General features: G+C 40.2%; 1 protein-coding gene across 1 annotated transcript in view; it reads right to left on the reverse strand.

Annotated features, from left to right (window-relative positions):
• Positions 1–13,202, reverse strand: part of TANC1 (tetratricopeptide repeat, ankyrin repeat and coiled-coil containing 1) — a 221,335-nt gene that overhangs the window by 140,847 nt on the left and 67,286 nt on the right. The window contains exon 3 of the mRNA XM_037044651.1: positions 9,135–9,214. Coding sequence (XP_036900546.1) covers positions 9,135–9,195 — 61 coding nt within the window. The 5' untranslated portion in view covers positions 9,196–9,214. The remainder of the gene's footprint in view (positions 1–9,134; positions 9,215–13,202) is intronic.

The raw sequence follows: 13,202 nt of genomic DNA on the forward strand, positions 1-13,202 counted from the left end.
AGACACTGAACTCAATTTCTAGGATCCTTCTAGATCTAAAACCTTTTATTTTATTACTTTATCTTAGTTTGAAAGAATCCCTACCCATAATAGAATATAAGCCATGGATAAAAATTATACATTTGAAAATACAGCAATTAAGGAGCCACGGAACTCTCTGGAACCACCCTGCCAGCTGTCAGGAGTTCGCCAGGAGTCAGGCTCCCAACACCGCCTGGCAGCAGGAAGCCCGAGGACCTTCTGACTGTGCAGAGAGAGACGACCCTCTACAGGACTGTGGAAAACCAGGTCACTCATCTGAGCTGGTTCTGTGCTCCTATTCTGCTTTGTCTATAAGCTAAACTTCTTAAATATAAGCAGGCAGACTCGCAGACCCTGGGCACAAACACAAAATTTAAACAATGCAGGACACACTTCTTCCCATCCCACACAGGCAGTTTCCCTATTCACAACTTCAACGAAAGCTCCCCGAGGTGTGACTTTACAGGGCAACCCCACTACTATGCACTGGGGGCAACGCTGGGAGAAGGGAAGAACCAGACTGAACAGCCTCATACATTCCCAACGGGGAAAAAAACTATACAAGGACATAAAAAGACAACTAATGATGAAAAATATAAATATTTAAAGATGCCTATCGATCTCAAGGAAATATGAATTAAAAACAAACACATTTTAACCTATAAAACGGGCAAAGATTACAACCCATTAATACCCACTACTAGTGAGAGCCATGTGAACAGACACACACACACCGCTGACACACACGGCAACTGAAGCAGTCTTGAAAAACAAATCAGCGACAGGTACTACAGGCTCTGATAAGTTCATTTCCTCTCACCATTAATCCCTTGCCTAAAAACATGCTACTAAAATAATCAGATATTTGTACAAAAACACGTATTTTCTACTTATTTTTTTAATGAATGAGAAAACATGGAAACAATTAAAATGTACCCAAACAAAATTATGGTATATAGGTACCATAAAGCATTAGGTATTTTTTCAAAGACTAATAACATTAAAAAGGATAAAGCAAAAGAGAAAATAATATCTTGGGGTTTTCTCTTTCCTACCAGTAATTTCCAAATGTTCTCCAATGAGCACACACTACACTGGGCATTGATTCGAAGACCTGTATTTATTCTCACTTTAACTGTTCCCAAACCAAACGTATGTAATAGCTGACGGCATACTGAAATCGCTATCGGCCAGGCAGTGGTTGCAATGGGGCGGTCACTGACTAGGTTATTACTGCTGGTGGCGTAACTAGACAATTACAAGCCCTTTCAGGTTTCAGTCAACAAACCACTCACAGTCTACTGTGGGAAGAATAAGAACCCTGCATTTTAACGGAAAGCCTTCCATCAATGCCTCCTTTTGAAATTAGGAAGAAATGCCATGGAACTTGCAGAATGAATGTCTATAGCTCGGGAGAGAGTGCAGAAGAATTCAACACACACCCAGCATCAATTCTCTTACAGGCAGAGGCACTGGTGTCGTGTGGGGGAGAACGGATACGGACAACAAGGCAGAAAAGGAGATTTAGACGAATCAGGCTCTGAATATAAACTTGAACTATCACAACCAGCTTCATTTACATTTTCCTTCTATTTTTGCAAACAATTGAGATATGTAAAAACAACTTTAAAAAGGAAATCTTCAGTAGTATAGTAAGTAAGTATTATGTCAGTTTAAGTAACAGTAGTTCTTTCTTCCCTACTAGTACATTAAATAATGGTGTGTTTTACAATCAATGAAATTAGGTATTACATTTATAATCAGGATAACAGAGACCAGTGCTATGGGTTGAACTTTTGATTTTTGAGAACTGAAATGAAAGTACAACCCTCAAGACATCAGCAGTGTTCCGAGGGCTCTCTTCTACCCTTCACCTGGAGTTTGCCTCCAGGCTCTCAGCCTCTGCTACCAGCCAGCCCCATGGTCTGTAAAAACTCCAGACAAGTGCCCAGCCCATTACAGCCACCTACACGCATGTCCTGTATCAGAGACATCATCACTCCTCAGTAATCTGTGCTCAGGGAACAGTCTCAGGGCACGAAGAATCTCATCATGTACCAAATCTAGCTGTTTGTCCCCAACTCTCTCAAAAATGGCCACTCTCTGGCACAAATAAACTTTAAGGGAGTAAAGAATTAAAAACCAGGTGCTCAGGTCATTTTATCTTTACCCTCGAGATAGTGCTATGGTCCCCAGAACACAGGAATCTGAGTCTACATTGGTACCCTTGATGTCCAATGTGTTATACAACTAGCCTGCCAGCAAAGGGGAGAGAAGGTGGGTGAGAGAGTCAGACACATCCTACTTTCTAACCCCACGATTTCAGATGTGAAGCAAGGTTTCTCAATTTGATGCTCTACACCAGGACTAGGTCTACCCAAGTGATTACCCCAAAGGCCATCCTGCTGGACAAGTCCAAGGTCAACATCCTCATTCCCTTAAGAGCAAATATAAATTTAGATCATCCTCCGTGAAGAAAATAACTCAGTCTAAGTAAAAATTTTTCATAGACCACCTCCCCTCCCAGAGACTGTATCTGCCAGTGGATGCTATGAAATCAAGTTTTTTACATTTCTGTAGAATAGAAATAAAACCTTGGAATTCCTCTTCCAGGAAATGAAAATAGGTCACATGAAAATTAAAATATGGAGTTTTTATGGGAATTAAGAAGCTACACATGACAAAGCTCTTTGAAAACTAGGACTACACAAAATAGGATCATTGGTTTAGTTGGTTTTTATTTTTTTTTACAGAAAAGCAGCTTTAATGAGATAAATTATTTGTGAAATGAAATTAGATTTGATCAAAACATGAATGCTGAATTGTTCATTTATATTTCCCCATTAAGTTTCCGATTGCATTTACACATACCCAAGCAAGTAAGGGTTGAGAGTTTGCCACATCCTTCGTGAGGATTCGGACGGACTGTGACTGACTTTGTTGGAATGTCTTATAAAAAGTGGAAGCTACACGATGAGTCTTGGTTTCACCTTCGTTCAGTCCAGAGCTTTCCCTAATCATGTCCCTCACGGGGAAATAGGCGGGTCAGGGGGAACCAGTTTGGTCCATTACAGGTAGGTGTCGGACACACGATAAATGCTTGGTAAGTATTTGTTCCCTCCCTTCTCTCTTTCATCCTTTAGATGTCCCTAAAACCTGTGGGAAAGCACAAAGAGAATGGGGGACCAGGGTTTCCACATATAAAGAACTTCATTGACTAAAAATGTGTTGAGATGAAACATCTCAGAAACTTTATGAACTGTACTTAGAAATCTACTCTTAAAGGTGCTTGCTGACTCCTGAAATCTCCTAAGGCAAAAACTGGAAGGCCTTCCAGTTTAACTTCATAAAGAAAAAGGGTAAAATACTAGTATGAACTTGATATAGGCTAAAAGGTAGAATAAATGGTTTTCAATGCATAAACCTCCATGAAATAAACAATTCAGAGATTTCCCACTTTTGTTATGAGGGAAAGAATACAGAGAGCAAGAGCTTTCAGTATCCAAAGATGATGGTAGACTCAGTATTTGGAGATGGGAAGTCACAGAAAGAAGCTTCTAGAACATAGTCCTTTGCCTGAGATCACTCCTGCTTTCTCGTCACAGAGAAGGAACAAGAAGTTCTAGAAGGATTCTGTTCATTCTTTAAGGTACTACACAATTTTCTCAAGAAAACAAACTTGTACCGAATATTGAGCAGAGCCAGATGTTAAGTGAGACAATATTACAAAGATGTTCTCTTATTTAACCCAATAGCATCCCTGTAAAGTAGCCTGGCTAAATTAAGTAATTTGTCTAAATTTAAATACACTGGGGTGTGAATCGGTACTTTCTAAAAGTTGTGCTTTCCCTAGATGTTGTGACATGTATGAGGGACAACAAAGAGAAAAGCTGATAAAGGGACCAAGCAAACCAAAAGAAACAGCATTCCTGCTCCTACTAAAATCTGGCCAGGTTCCATTCTATCTTTAAATCATATCCTAATATTTTACAGAATTTGTTTAAATGGCCTGGTCAGGAGAGATACAATAGCTTTACATTGAATTACTTCTGCTTATTCTGTTGCTTGGGAAACATTGTTGGGGCCAGTTGACAACAAGATACTAAATACCCAGAGCTCAGCAAGACAGTCACTGCACTAAATTCCTAAATAATAGTCCACAACCACAGAAAATGGGCAATGCCGCACGGACTAATCAAAAACAGCTTCGTATTTTCCAGATAAAACAAAGCATCGTTTGTACTGAGGCATTTTTTAGACGGTACCACTGAAAACCAGACTGCAGCCTGGAATGGCTTAAAATACCACATTTAACAATCACATCAATGGCTTTTAAACTTTAGAGGCAAACAGCTTCCTTTTACTACAAATTCAAAGTGAAGGATTAGATGCAAAGCTAACAGATTAATTCAGTACACATTCAAGCTTAGAGACTATCCAATGCCTTAATTAACACCATTACAAGTGTATTTAGCCAACCAGCTGGGTTTTAACAATGAAAAGGTGAAGGTCATTTTTTTTAAAAAAATAAATTGCTTCAAACTAAGGCCCCCTGCTGGGAAAAAAACACAGATAATTAAACTGAAAGAAAAAGACTAATAATTATTTTGGTACATTAAGCAACCTTCCCTTCACCAGTCTATATTTTTAATTGAGGAAGGACCACAATTAAAATTTCACTGACCTTTGCTCTTCTGCCCAACTTGAAGCTACTTCCAAACCAATAGGTAGTAACTAGGAGAGTTGCACGGGGCAAAGGGCTATGATTCAAGCCCCGCAGAGGGCAGGAGAAGGGCTGCACAGAGACGGGGAGGGGCCAACCCTCTCTAGGAAGGAAGAGGTCTTCCCTAGTCATTCCAAAATGATGTCATTATCTCCAGGGTTAAAAACAAACAAACAAACAAACAAACAAAACAATCAACTGTGGTCCTAGATTATAGCATAGATCTTAGATAAAATTACATTCATTTCTTGGAGACCAACAGGGGAAAAAAGGCCCAAAACACTAGTTAAGCTATCAGGGTTGTCCAGCCCATGGCCCATAGGGTGTGGGCTGCATGCAGCCAAGGATGGCTATGAATGCAGCCCAACACAAAATTGTAAATTTACTTAAAACCTTTTTTTTTTCGCTCATCAGTTTTTACTAGTGTTTGTGTATTTAATGCATGGCCCAAGACAACTCCTCTTCTTCCAGTGTGGCCCAGAGATACCAAAAGGCTGGCTACCCCAAGCGGCAGTTATTATATGAGCTATACTAGATCTCTGTGCTTGGTTCATTTTTGAAGCAGAGGGGACCTGACCAATGTCTATAACTGAAAAATCAACTCCAATGCATGTCTTGGTGGAAGGTAAAGTCCACCTTACCCTACTCCAAAGCTAAGAAGTCCAAATACACCACCCTTGTCCAGCATCTCTTGCAGCTAGAACCCAGGCATGGAAAGCAGGCTCAATCATTTAGATGCACTTGCCCCATACATGCAATTTTCCTTGGCTATTCTTAAACATTTAGTCTTTCAGGTAAATTTTTAAGTCAACTGGTTATGCTGTATTAAGAAAAATGACAGGATTTTGGGAGCAATGAAAATACTCTATACGACATTATAATAGTGAGTACATTTCATTATACGTTTGTCTAAACCAAAGTAACATATCACACCAAGAGTGAACCCTCATGTGAACTATGGACTGGGGTGACGATGGGCCAATGGATGTTTACCAGCTGTCAAACATCCTACTCTGAGGAGGGACGTTGATAATGGAAGAGACTGTGCAGGAGTGGAGTCAGGGAGTGTAGAGAAAATCTCTGTACCTACCTTCTCAATTTTTCTGTGAACCTACTGCCCTAAGAGAATAAAGTCTTCAAAAAACAAGAAGATATCATTAGGGATTAAATGAAATGTACAGAAAACATTTTAAGATCTAGTGGTTTAAAAAATGAATCTGCCTATTCAGGAATATGGCATTTCTCTCCATTTATTCAGGTCCTTCAGCAATGTTTTAGTATTTTCTTCAATATGAGGCTTGAACATTTCTTCTTAGGTTGACATTTTTTTTTGTTTCTATTATGAAATAGAACTCTTTTCCTATTCATTTGCTAAACAGTGCTGCTGTACAGAAAATATACTAATTTCCTCTTCTATTCACTCTAAATCTCATCAGGCCCAGATTTAACATCAGGATACTCCCACTCTTAGAATGTAGTAATTATTCCACATTCAAATTAAATAAGTTTAATAATAGTAACATGAAAGTCTTCTGATAGCAAAGGTCACATAAAATAAAGAGATGTGGTAGAAGGCTGCAGGCCTGAGGAGCTTCAAAATGAAGGTAACACCTCATTCGCTTGCTTTAGATCGAGGTCCTAACACAACAGCACGGAGAGGAAAATACATGCCCTCACCTGGCACTCCCCACATTATGGCTTAATATTGATTTTTGTACCCTTAGCCCTACCCCCACCCAACTCAAGGTCAAGAGAAAGACAGTGCTCATTTGCCCTGATGGAATGAAGACAGGCAAATTTACTTTCCCCAAACACATTCTAAAGTTTTTAATGTTACATTCTCTGGTGTAACATTAAATAGCCTCCGGGAAACATTTTTTTGCTCAGCTATAAGCAATTCCTAGGTAAAAAAGCATAATCATAATAAAGACTTTGGCTATTTTTAGAGTTCGTGCAATGGCTTTCCATAATTTAATATCTCACTGTACATAATACTTCAAAAATCTTCACACACATATAACTTGAGTGTCATTACCTGCTAACATTTTACCAGTAGTTTATAGTATGTACATGTGACATCTTCATTTAGGGAGAAGAGCTGAGGACGTACCAACTTTTCAATACTTATGAAAAATACTGGCTTTCATTTGAAGAATGCTAAATTTAACTCAGTGATTATTTTCTAAATTCTTAAAATAGGTTCAACATAAAAGTGTCATTCAAAATTGTCTGTCAAAAATAATCCACAAAGGATAGGAAAAGCAGAACTCAGTATTTCAGACAAATATTTCCTATACTTCTATCAGAGTTAAATATATAACGATAAATTTTCCCTTGTGTTTGCAACAAAGATTGTTTTTAATTGGGAACAGTAGAGGAAAAATTTTCCATATTGCAGGAGATATTATTACCCAAGTTTCAGAGCAGTCTCAGCAGATTAGCCAGTTTCAATTTATAGAGAAACTTAGCTATGATTTACTTATATAATGAGAGTTGGCACAGAGCTGAGCATATGAATGGTCAAATTCCAAGTATTTTCTCCAATCATCTTGTGATATAACTTCGATATTTAAAATTCCATCTGCTTTGTTCCTCAACTAATATAACCGGTTCTAGTTAAAAGGAAAAAGGCACATACCATACAGATGTTTTATGAGAAAGGTTCCCATTGATTTTTTCAAGTTGGTTTGCATTAGTAAAAAGCCATAGTGTGGGACTTATTATAAAAAAATGTTTCCAAAGAAACAGTAGTTGTTCTTAATGACCAAATGGGGAATTGAACCCCAAATCACATGTTCTGCAACTGAAAGTTTCAAATGTAAACTATGTTCGTTCTGTGGCCCATCCAAAAGGCAGGTTGCTGAAAAGCATTCATATACTGTTATTTCACATGTCTGGACTGGCCATAAAGGACGGTGGGTCTGTTGTAAAAGACTGGTACTAAGTGTGGAGTTTTGGCTTGGAGACCCTGGCGACTGGCTGGTAGCTCTAGCCAGATGGCTTAGGATCTAACTCTATGCTTAAAATTACAAAGGCATCCAAAACAGCAAACAACAAAGCCCCCAGGATGAGTTTCAGATGAGACAAAACAGAAAAAAAAAGATTCTTTTAACTGCTTTCAGAAAAATAGAGAAGGATACTTTGGCCAAGAGCCAACAGAGGGTGAGTACCCCTCTGGATAGGAGTTATGTGACCTGAAAATTCTCTGTAGGAACAATTCTAATTAATTATTCAAAGCTAGGGGTTGATTTTCTAAGGTTAAGAGCTAACTATGGTATCCTGTGTGTGTCAATAAAAGCTGGTTTCTTCTTTGTATCTGCTTACTCGGGCATTAATGAGATGCTTCTAATGGAATCTTAACGACAAGTTTACAACAAAAACTGGACTTCTAGGGTAAGTTTGCCACTCTGCAGACTTGGTTTCATGGTTAACTAATCAAGAGTTTGTCTAGGTTCCAAAATCAAAAAGTCTGTAAATCTGCTTTATCTCTAAGTACAGAAACAATAGACATCAACAGTATCACCACAAGGTATTACAAGAGCTCTTACAGTAAGGCGTTAACTATAACTCAGTGATGTTTGGGTAATAAGTGTATTTGTTTATATTTTAAGAGAAATTAGAACTGAGATGTTATTCAATATACAATAATTCGGAAAACCAGCCATTCTCCGACTCTGGATTAACATGAATTTAGAGTGAAATGGCACATTTCAGGGAGATTAACCCATGCTAACGGGATTTTACTGGTCAGTACAGGTAGACAACATGTAGTTTCTCTAGCAGGGGAAACAGGGGGTATTACTGAGAGGTCACCACAGTACCCTTAGGAGGCGAGTTCATCACGGGGACTGCAATGGAGAGTCACACTGACACACATGTCCCAGCACTCTACAGACAGAAGTGAAATCCAGGCCAAATTAAGTACGTAGCTCTCATCATAATGAAAACCAGCAGTCTGGCACTGAGTGAGGCTACACCTGTTAAGGGGATAACCTGATACTCAAAAGATGAGGCCTCATCAGCCAGCAGTTGGTCGAACACATAAACTGCAACTGTGTGTGGGAAAAGGGAAAAGGCTTCCTAGAAACCAAATTCCTGGACACACATGCTATCCCACAACATCCAGAACTTGAACTCGGGATCTGAATGACCTGTTAAAATTACGAACCTTACAAGTGTGCAAGAGGGATTTGGTTCATAACCCAAACTCAGTTTTCAAAGTCACTTCTACAAAATCTTAGAAACGTATTTCATTCCCACAGGCACCAGTGTGCTGTTGTCTAGCACCTGTCACTTCTCCGACAGCCCATTCCCAGCAGTGACATCGCCCACCCAGAACAGCGCCCTGATGCCCTGACTCCCACCACCCAGCTCACTCCCAGGCACACACCTGTCTCCTTCTTGCTCCCCTTTCCTCCCTCTCGGCTCTTCTTCAGCACAGCCTTCAACATCTTCAACACTCCTTCACTTCTAAAAACAAAAGGAAGGGAGAGAAGAGCCGAAAGTTAGAATATAACTTGCATATTGACAGAGTGGTAACTTGTGTTCAAACAAACACATCATTTAAGATAATACAAGGAAACCCTGAGCTTTACATTAATTTTTTATGCATAGAAATGGAGCACTAAATACTACAGACACAAGTGTTTTTAATTGTTAATGAAGCGATCACAAGTTCACTAACTATAAAAGTTAAAAAAGACCACAACAGTGCATTCTCCACATTCCACATCTAATTAAAGTTATGAGGGTAAATCTAGGCACATTACTGTAAGGTGTCTGGCATAGGAATGTGAGTCCTCCCAACCAGAAGAAAACATTCAAATAGAGGATCAAAGAGATACTGGTTAAGAAGGAAGCTACATGGTCAAAGGCAACATGCTTTACAGGTGCTACTGATTATATATAACCACACAGATAACGTTTTGGAAGACTATTAGAAAGCAACATACCTTATAAGCATTTGCAAAATAAACACAGTGGGAACACATTTTAAAACTGATGTCAGGGGACGTGATCAAACAGCCCACACTCGAATGGGTTTTTACTACAAAGAGTTATGACTCTTCTGGGGGATGGGGAGGAAAGCAGAACAGACCAGGGGCATTAGGGCAGAATCCTTTCAATAAACCAGCTGTGGTTTTAAACAGGGTTGTACTGAAAATGTAAAAACAACACAAAGGCCCAGGCCTAAGATGAAACCTGAAACCATCCAGACAGCGAGAGACAGACAAAAGGACCATTATTTCATCATTTTGGCAGTCTCCCTCAGCTCTCTCCTCCCTGCACTAACTGAGATGAGATGGCTGGACAACTCCAAACAGTTAACAAACCTGGGTGGGTTGTGTTACCCACCGCACCATCGCTAATGCACTAAGGAAAGGAAGGTAGAAGGCAAGCAGGTTTCTCCTGGAAAAAAAAAAAAAAGAAGAAGAAGAAAGAGGAGAGGAGAGAGCTGGGAAGGGAGGGAGAAACTCCTACATACAGCAGCACTTCCAAACCCACCTAGTTTGCCTGAGAGCTTAAAACGGCCTTTGTGGAACACCCGGCCTCTCAACCCCAGACCAACCATGGGCTTTGTGGGGATCACTAAGAAGCATAGAGTCCCACTGCGCCACCGTCCACAGAACCCACAACTGTAAGTACACAGGGTGACCTTTCTTATCACGTGAGCCGGGCCTGTATGTATTTTTCCAAGCCTGTCGTTTTCCTGATGAAGACACAGAGACCCTGGCAGGCTGATGTGCCCGGGGTCAGGCAGCTAATTAACAGCAGGGCCAGAATCCAAACTGCAGACTCCCAGCAAGGGTCCTCTTCCTCCTCCTCCTCCCTTCCAGTGGGACCCACTCTCTCCTCAAAGCAATGAAGCATTTTGGGCAACACAAACCAACCACCCAAACAAAAAAGTCACCAACAAACAAAAAAACCCAGATATACTAACTAGGAAAATAATACCTTGAGCAGAATTTGGAGAACGCCATCCTGAAGTGTACTGGGGCTAAACCATCTTCCCAACAAGTCTTTACACATCAAAGGAGCATGGCTTTGAGCCTAATTCTCTTTTAAAATGCTACTTGAATAAACCCTAGTAAAAAGATTGGGGTTTCACCTAAAGAGCAAGCACTGAACCTGGAAGAGGGCCACAGTGTGCTTCACCGGGGAACTGTGGAAACACAAATGTCTCCTGCTGCTCATGCTTACAAGAAACAATGCAAACTGTTTTGATATGAAGAACAGTGGGCAAAATTAAATAATAAATAGATGCCTCATATGCACAGACACTTTCTTCTCCAAATAAACCAATCAACCTTCTGGGTTTGTCATTCAGCAAAGATTATATATTTTCAAAGGAAAACAAAGAAAAATGTTGAAGAGTTTGTCGAAGGTCCCTTCTGAACTCTTCCAATTAACCCTGATGAATCACCCCGGCTGGCGTCGCTCCACAGCCCATCCATCGTGCCACTTGAAATGTACGTCCTGCGGGGCCAGCACTAGGGGACGCTGACTTGGGCAGCTCATCCCAGGCACTCTGAATGCCTGTTTTGGAGGAGCTCAGCTGTTGTTTAGGTTAGTCACATCTTCCACACCAGTGGCCTTGAGTAAAGCAAAAGAGGCCATCAGATGTTTGCTGTAATGTTTGGGGTTTTTCTCCTCCCCCGTTCGTGCTTTCCTCTATAAATAGCAAGTCAAGGGAAAGAGCTTAAATTTATAGTCAAAAGCTACTCAAACTATGACCTGGAGAAACTGATTACACCTGGGAGCAGAAGTCAGGGACGCCTGCACACATACCACAAACTAAAGGGACAACAATTAGACTGTTCCCAGTGAGTGAAATTCTGAAATTAACACAGATCACAGGGGAGCTCTGTGAAGTCACCAGGAGTCCCAATCGTCCTGCCCCAAAAGATATAACTGGAACTTGATTTCATCAACATACCTGAAGACAGTGCCCACCTGAAGTGGGTGAGGAGTCAAAAAGAACAACTATAGTAATAGGCTGAATATAGTCCAGAAAAGAGTATTTGATGCACCTGATAATACCTACGAATTGGGTTGGCCAAAAAGTCCGTTACATTTTTCCATATGATGTCTCGAGTAGTGCTTAGTTGTCTTTAACCTCATTCCAAAAGATTTTTGTTAGACTGTATTGTCACAGCTGTCATATGTGTGCATTTAAAAAAGTCAAAATGGGTGAATTTTTGTGCAGCCATTTTAATATGGAAGATGAAAAAAGATACACAACATTTTGGGCGTATTATGTTTTATCATTTCAAGAAAGGGAAAAACGCAACTGAAACAGAAAAAGGTTTGTGCAGTGAATGGAGAAAGTGCTGTGACTGATTGGACATGCCAAAAGTGGTTTGCAAAGTTTCTTATGCATTGGAGGATGTTTAGCAGCACCCCGGGCCTCTGCCCACTAGAAGCCAATAGTGGGAGATAGCCGATATACTCAAAATATCCAAATCGATGTTATTGGTGAAAATGAAAAATGTGTCTTTTATTTTTATGGAATAAACTAAACAAACTTTTCAGCCAACTCAACACTTATAAACACACCCCCCACATCCAATTCTAGAAATGGATCCATAAGGCTGCCGGAGCCCAGTGCTATTAAACATTGGCATCACATAACCACTTTGCCTTGCCCTGATCCTGTTCTCACTGAAAAGCGCCTCACAATTTGGCTCCCTTCTCAGCCTAACAACAGCAGGGAGTGTGACGATGGTCTAGTCGACCCAACACAACTGTCTGGCTTGTGGACAGATAGTCCGGGAATAAATTAATAAATGGACGTTTTGGCTTTAAACAAAAGCTCTCATGAGCTCCGTTAAAGAGAGCTGCTTTGCCAAGTACCATCTATTGGAGAATATTTAGTTTCTGACCCCAGTTTGAATACCAATAGGAAGACAGTGGTAAAGTCATGAATGTAAATGCCACCATGATGCAGTCTTGTGAAGTCAGCCAAGCAGGCTCCCCCTGAGCGACACCTTCTACACAACTCTACTGTAACTTTTCCCCTAAAGAGGGTGGGCACTGCCCTGCCACAGAAGTGAGTCAAGGAGAAATGCAAACCAGCCTTTCTGACAGTCATTCACACCTGACTGATTAAACAACAAGCCCAACACACCGGAAAAGAATGGCCAGAAGCTATCCAGTCGCCACCCTAGGACAATACATATGGTAAGAAGTACTTAGAGGCAAGCATTATAGGATAAAACATAAGAAATACTGTCCTTTTTCACTTTAAATATATTATAGACCAAAATGCACGGGTTCAACTCAAATAAATACTGGCTAAATACAATCCTTCAATTTCTCCCCATAAACCTTGGCCCCTATGACAGCAAGTAGCACAAATATATGGTCAGATTTAAATACTTAATCTTCGAAAAAAATAGAGACTTCTGCTGTCATTTCTTTAAATTATATACTTTTGAGAAAGAAGAACAGTTTACAA

Source organism: Sturnira hondurensis, unplaced genomic scaffold (assembly GCF_014824575.4).
Source record: "Sturnira hondurensis isolate 20B ecotype Veracruz unplaced genomic scaffold, ASM1482457v3 Scaffold0004136, whole genome shotgun sequence".
NCBI classification, from domain to species: Eukaryota; Metazoa; Chordata; class Mammalia; order Chiroptera; family Phyllostomidae; genus Sturnira; species Sturnira hondurensis.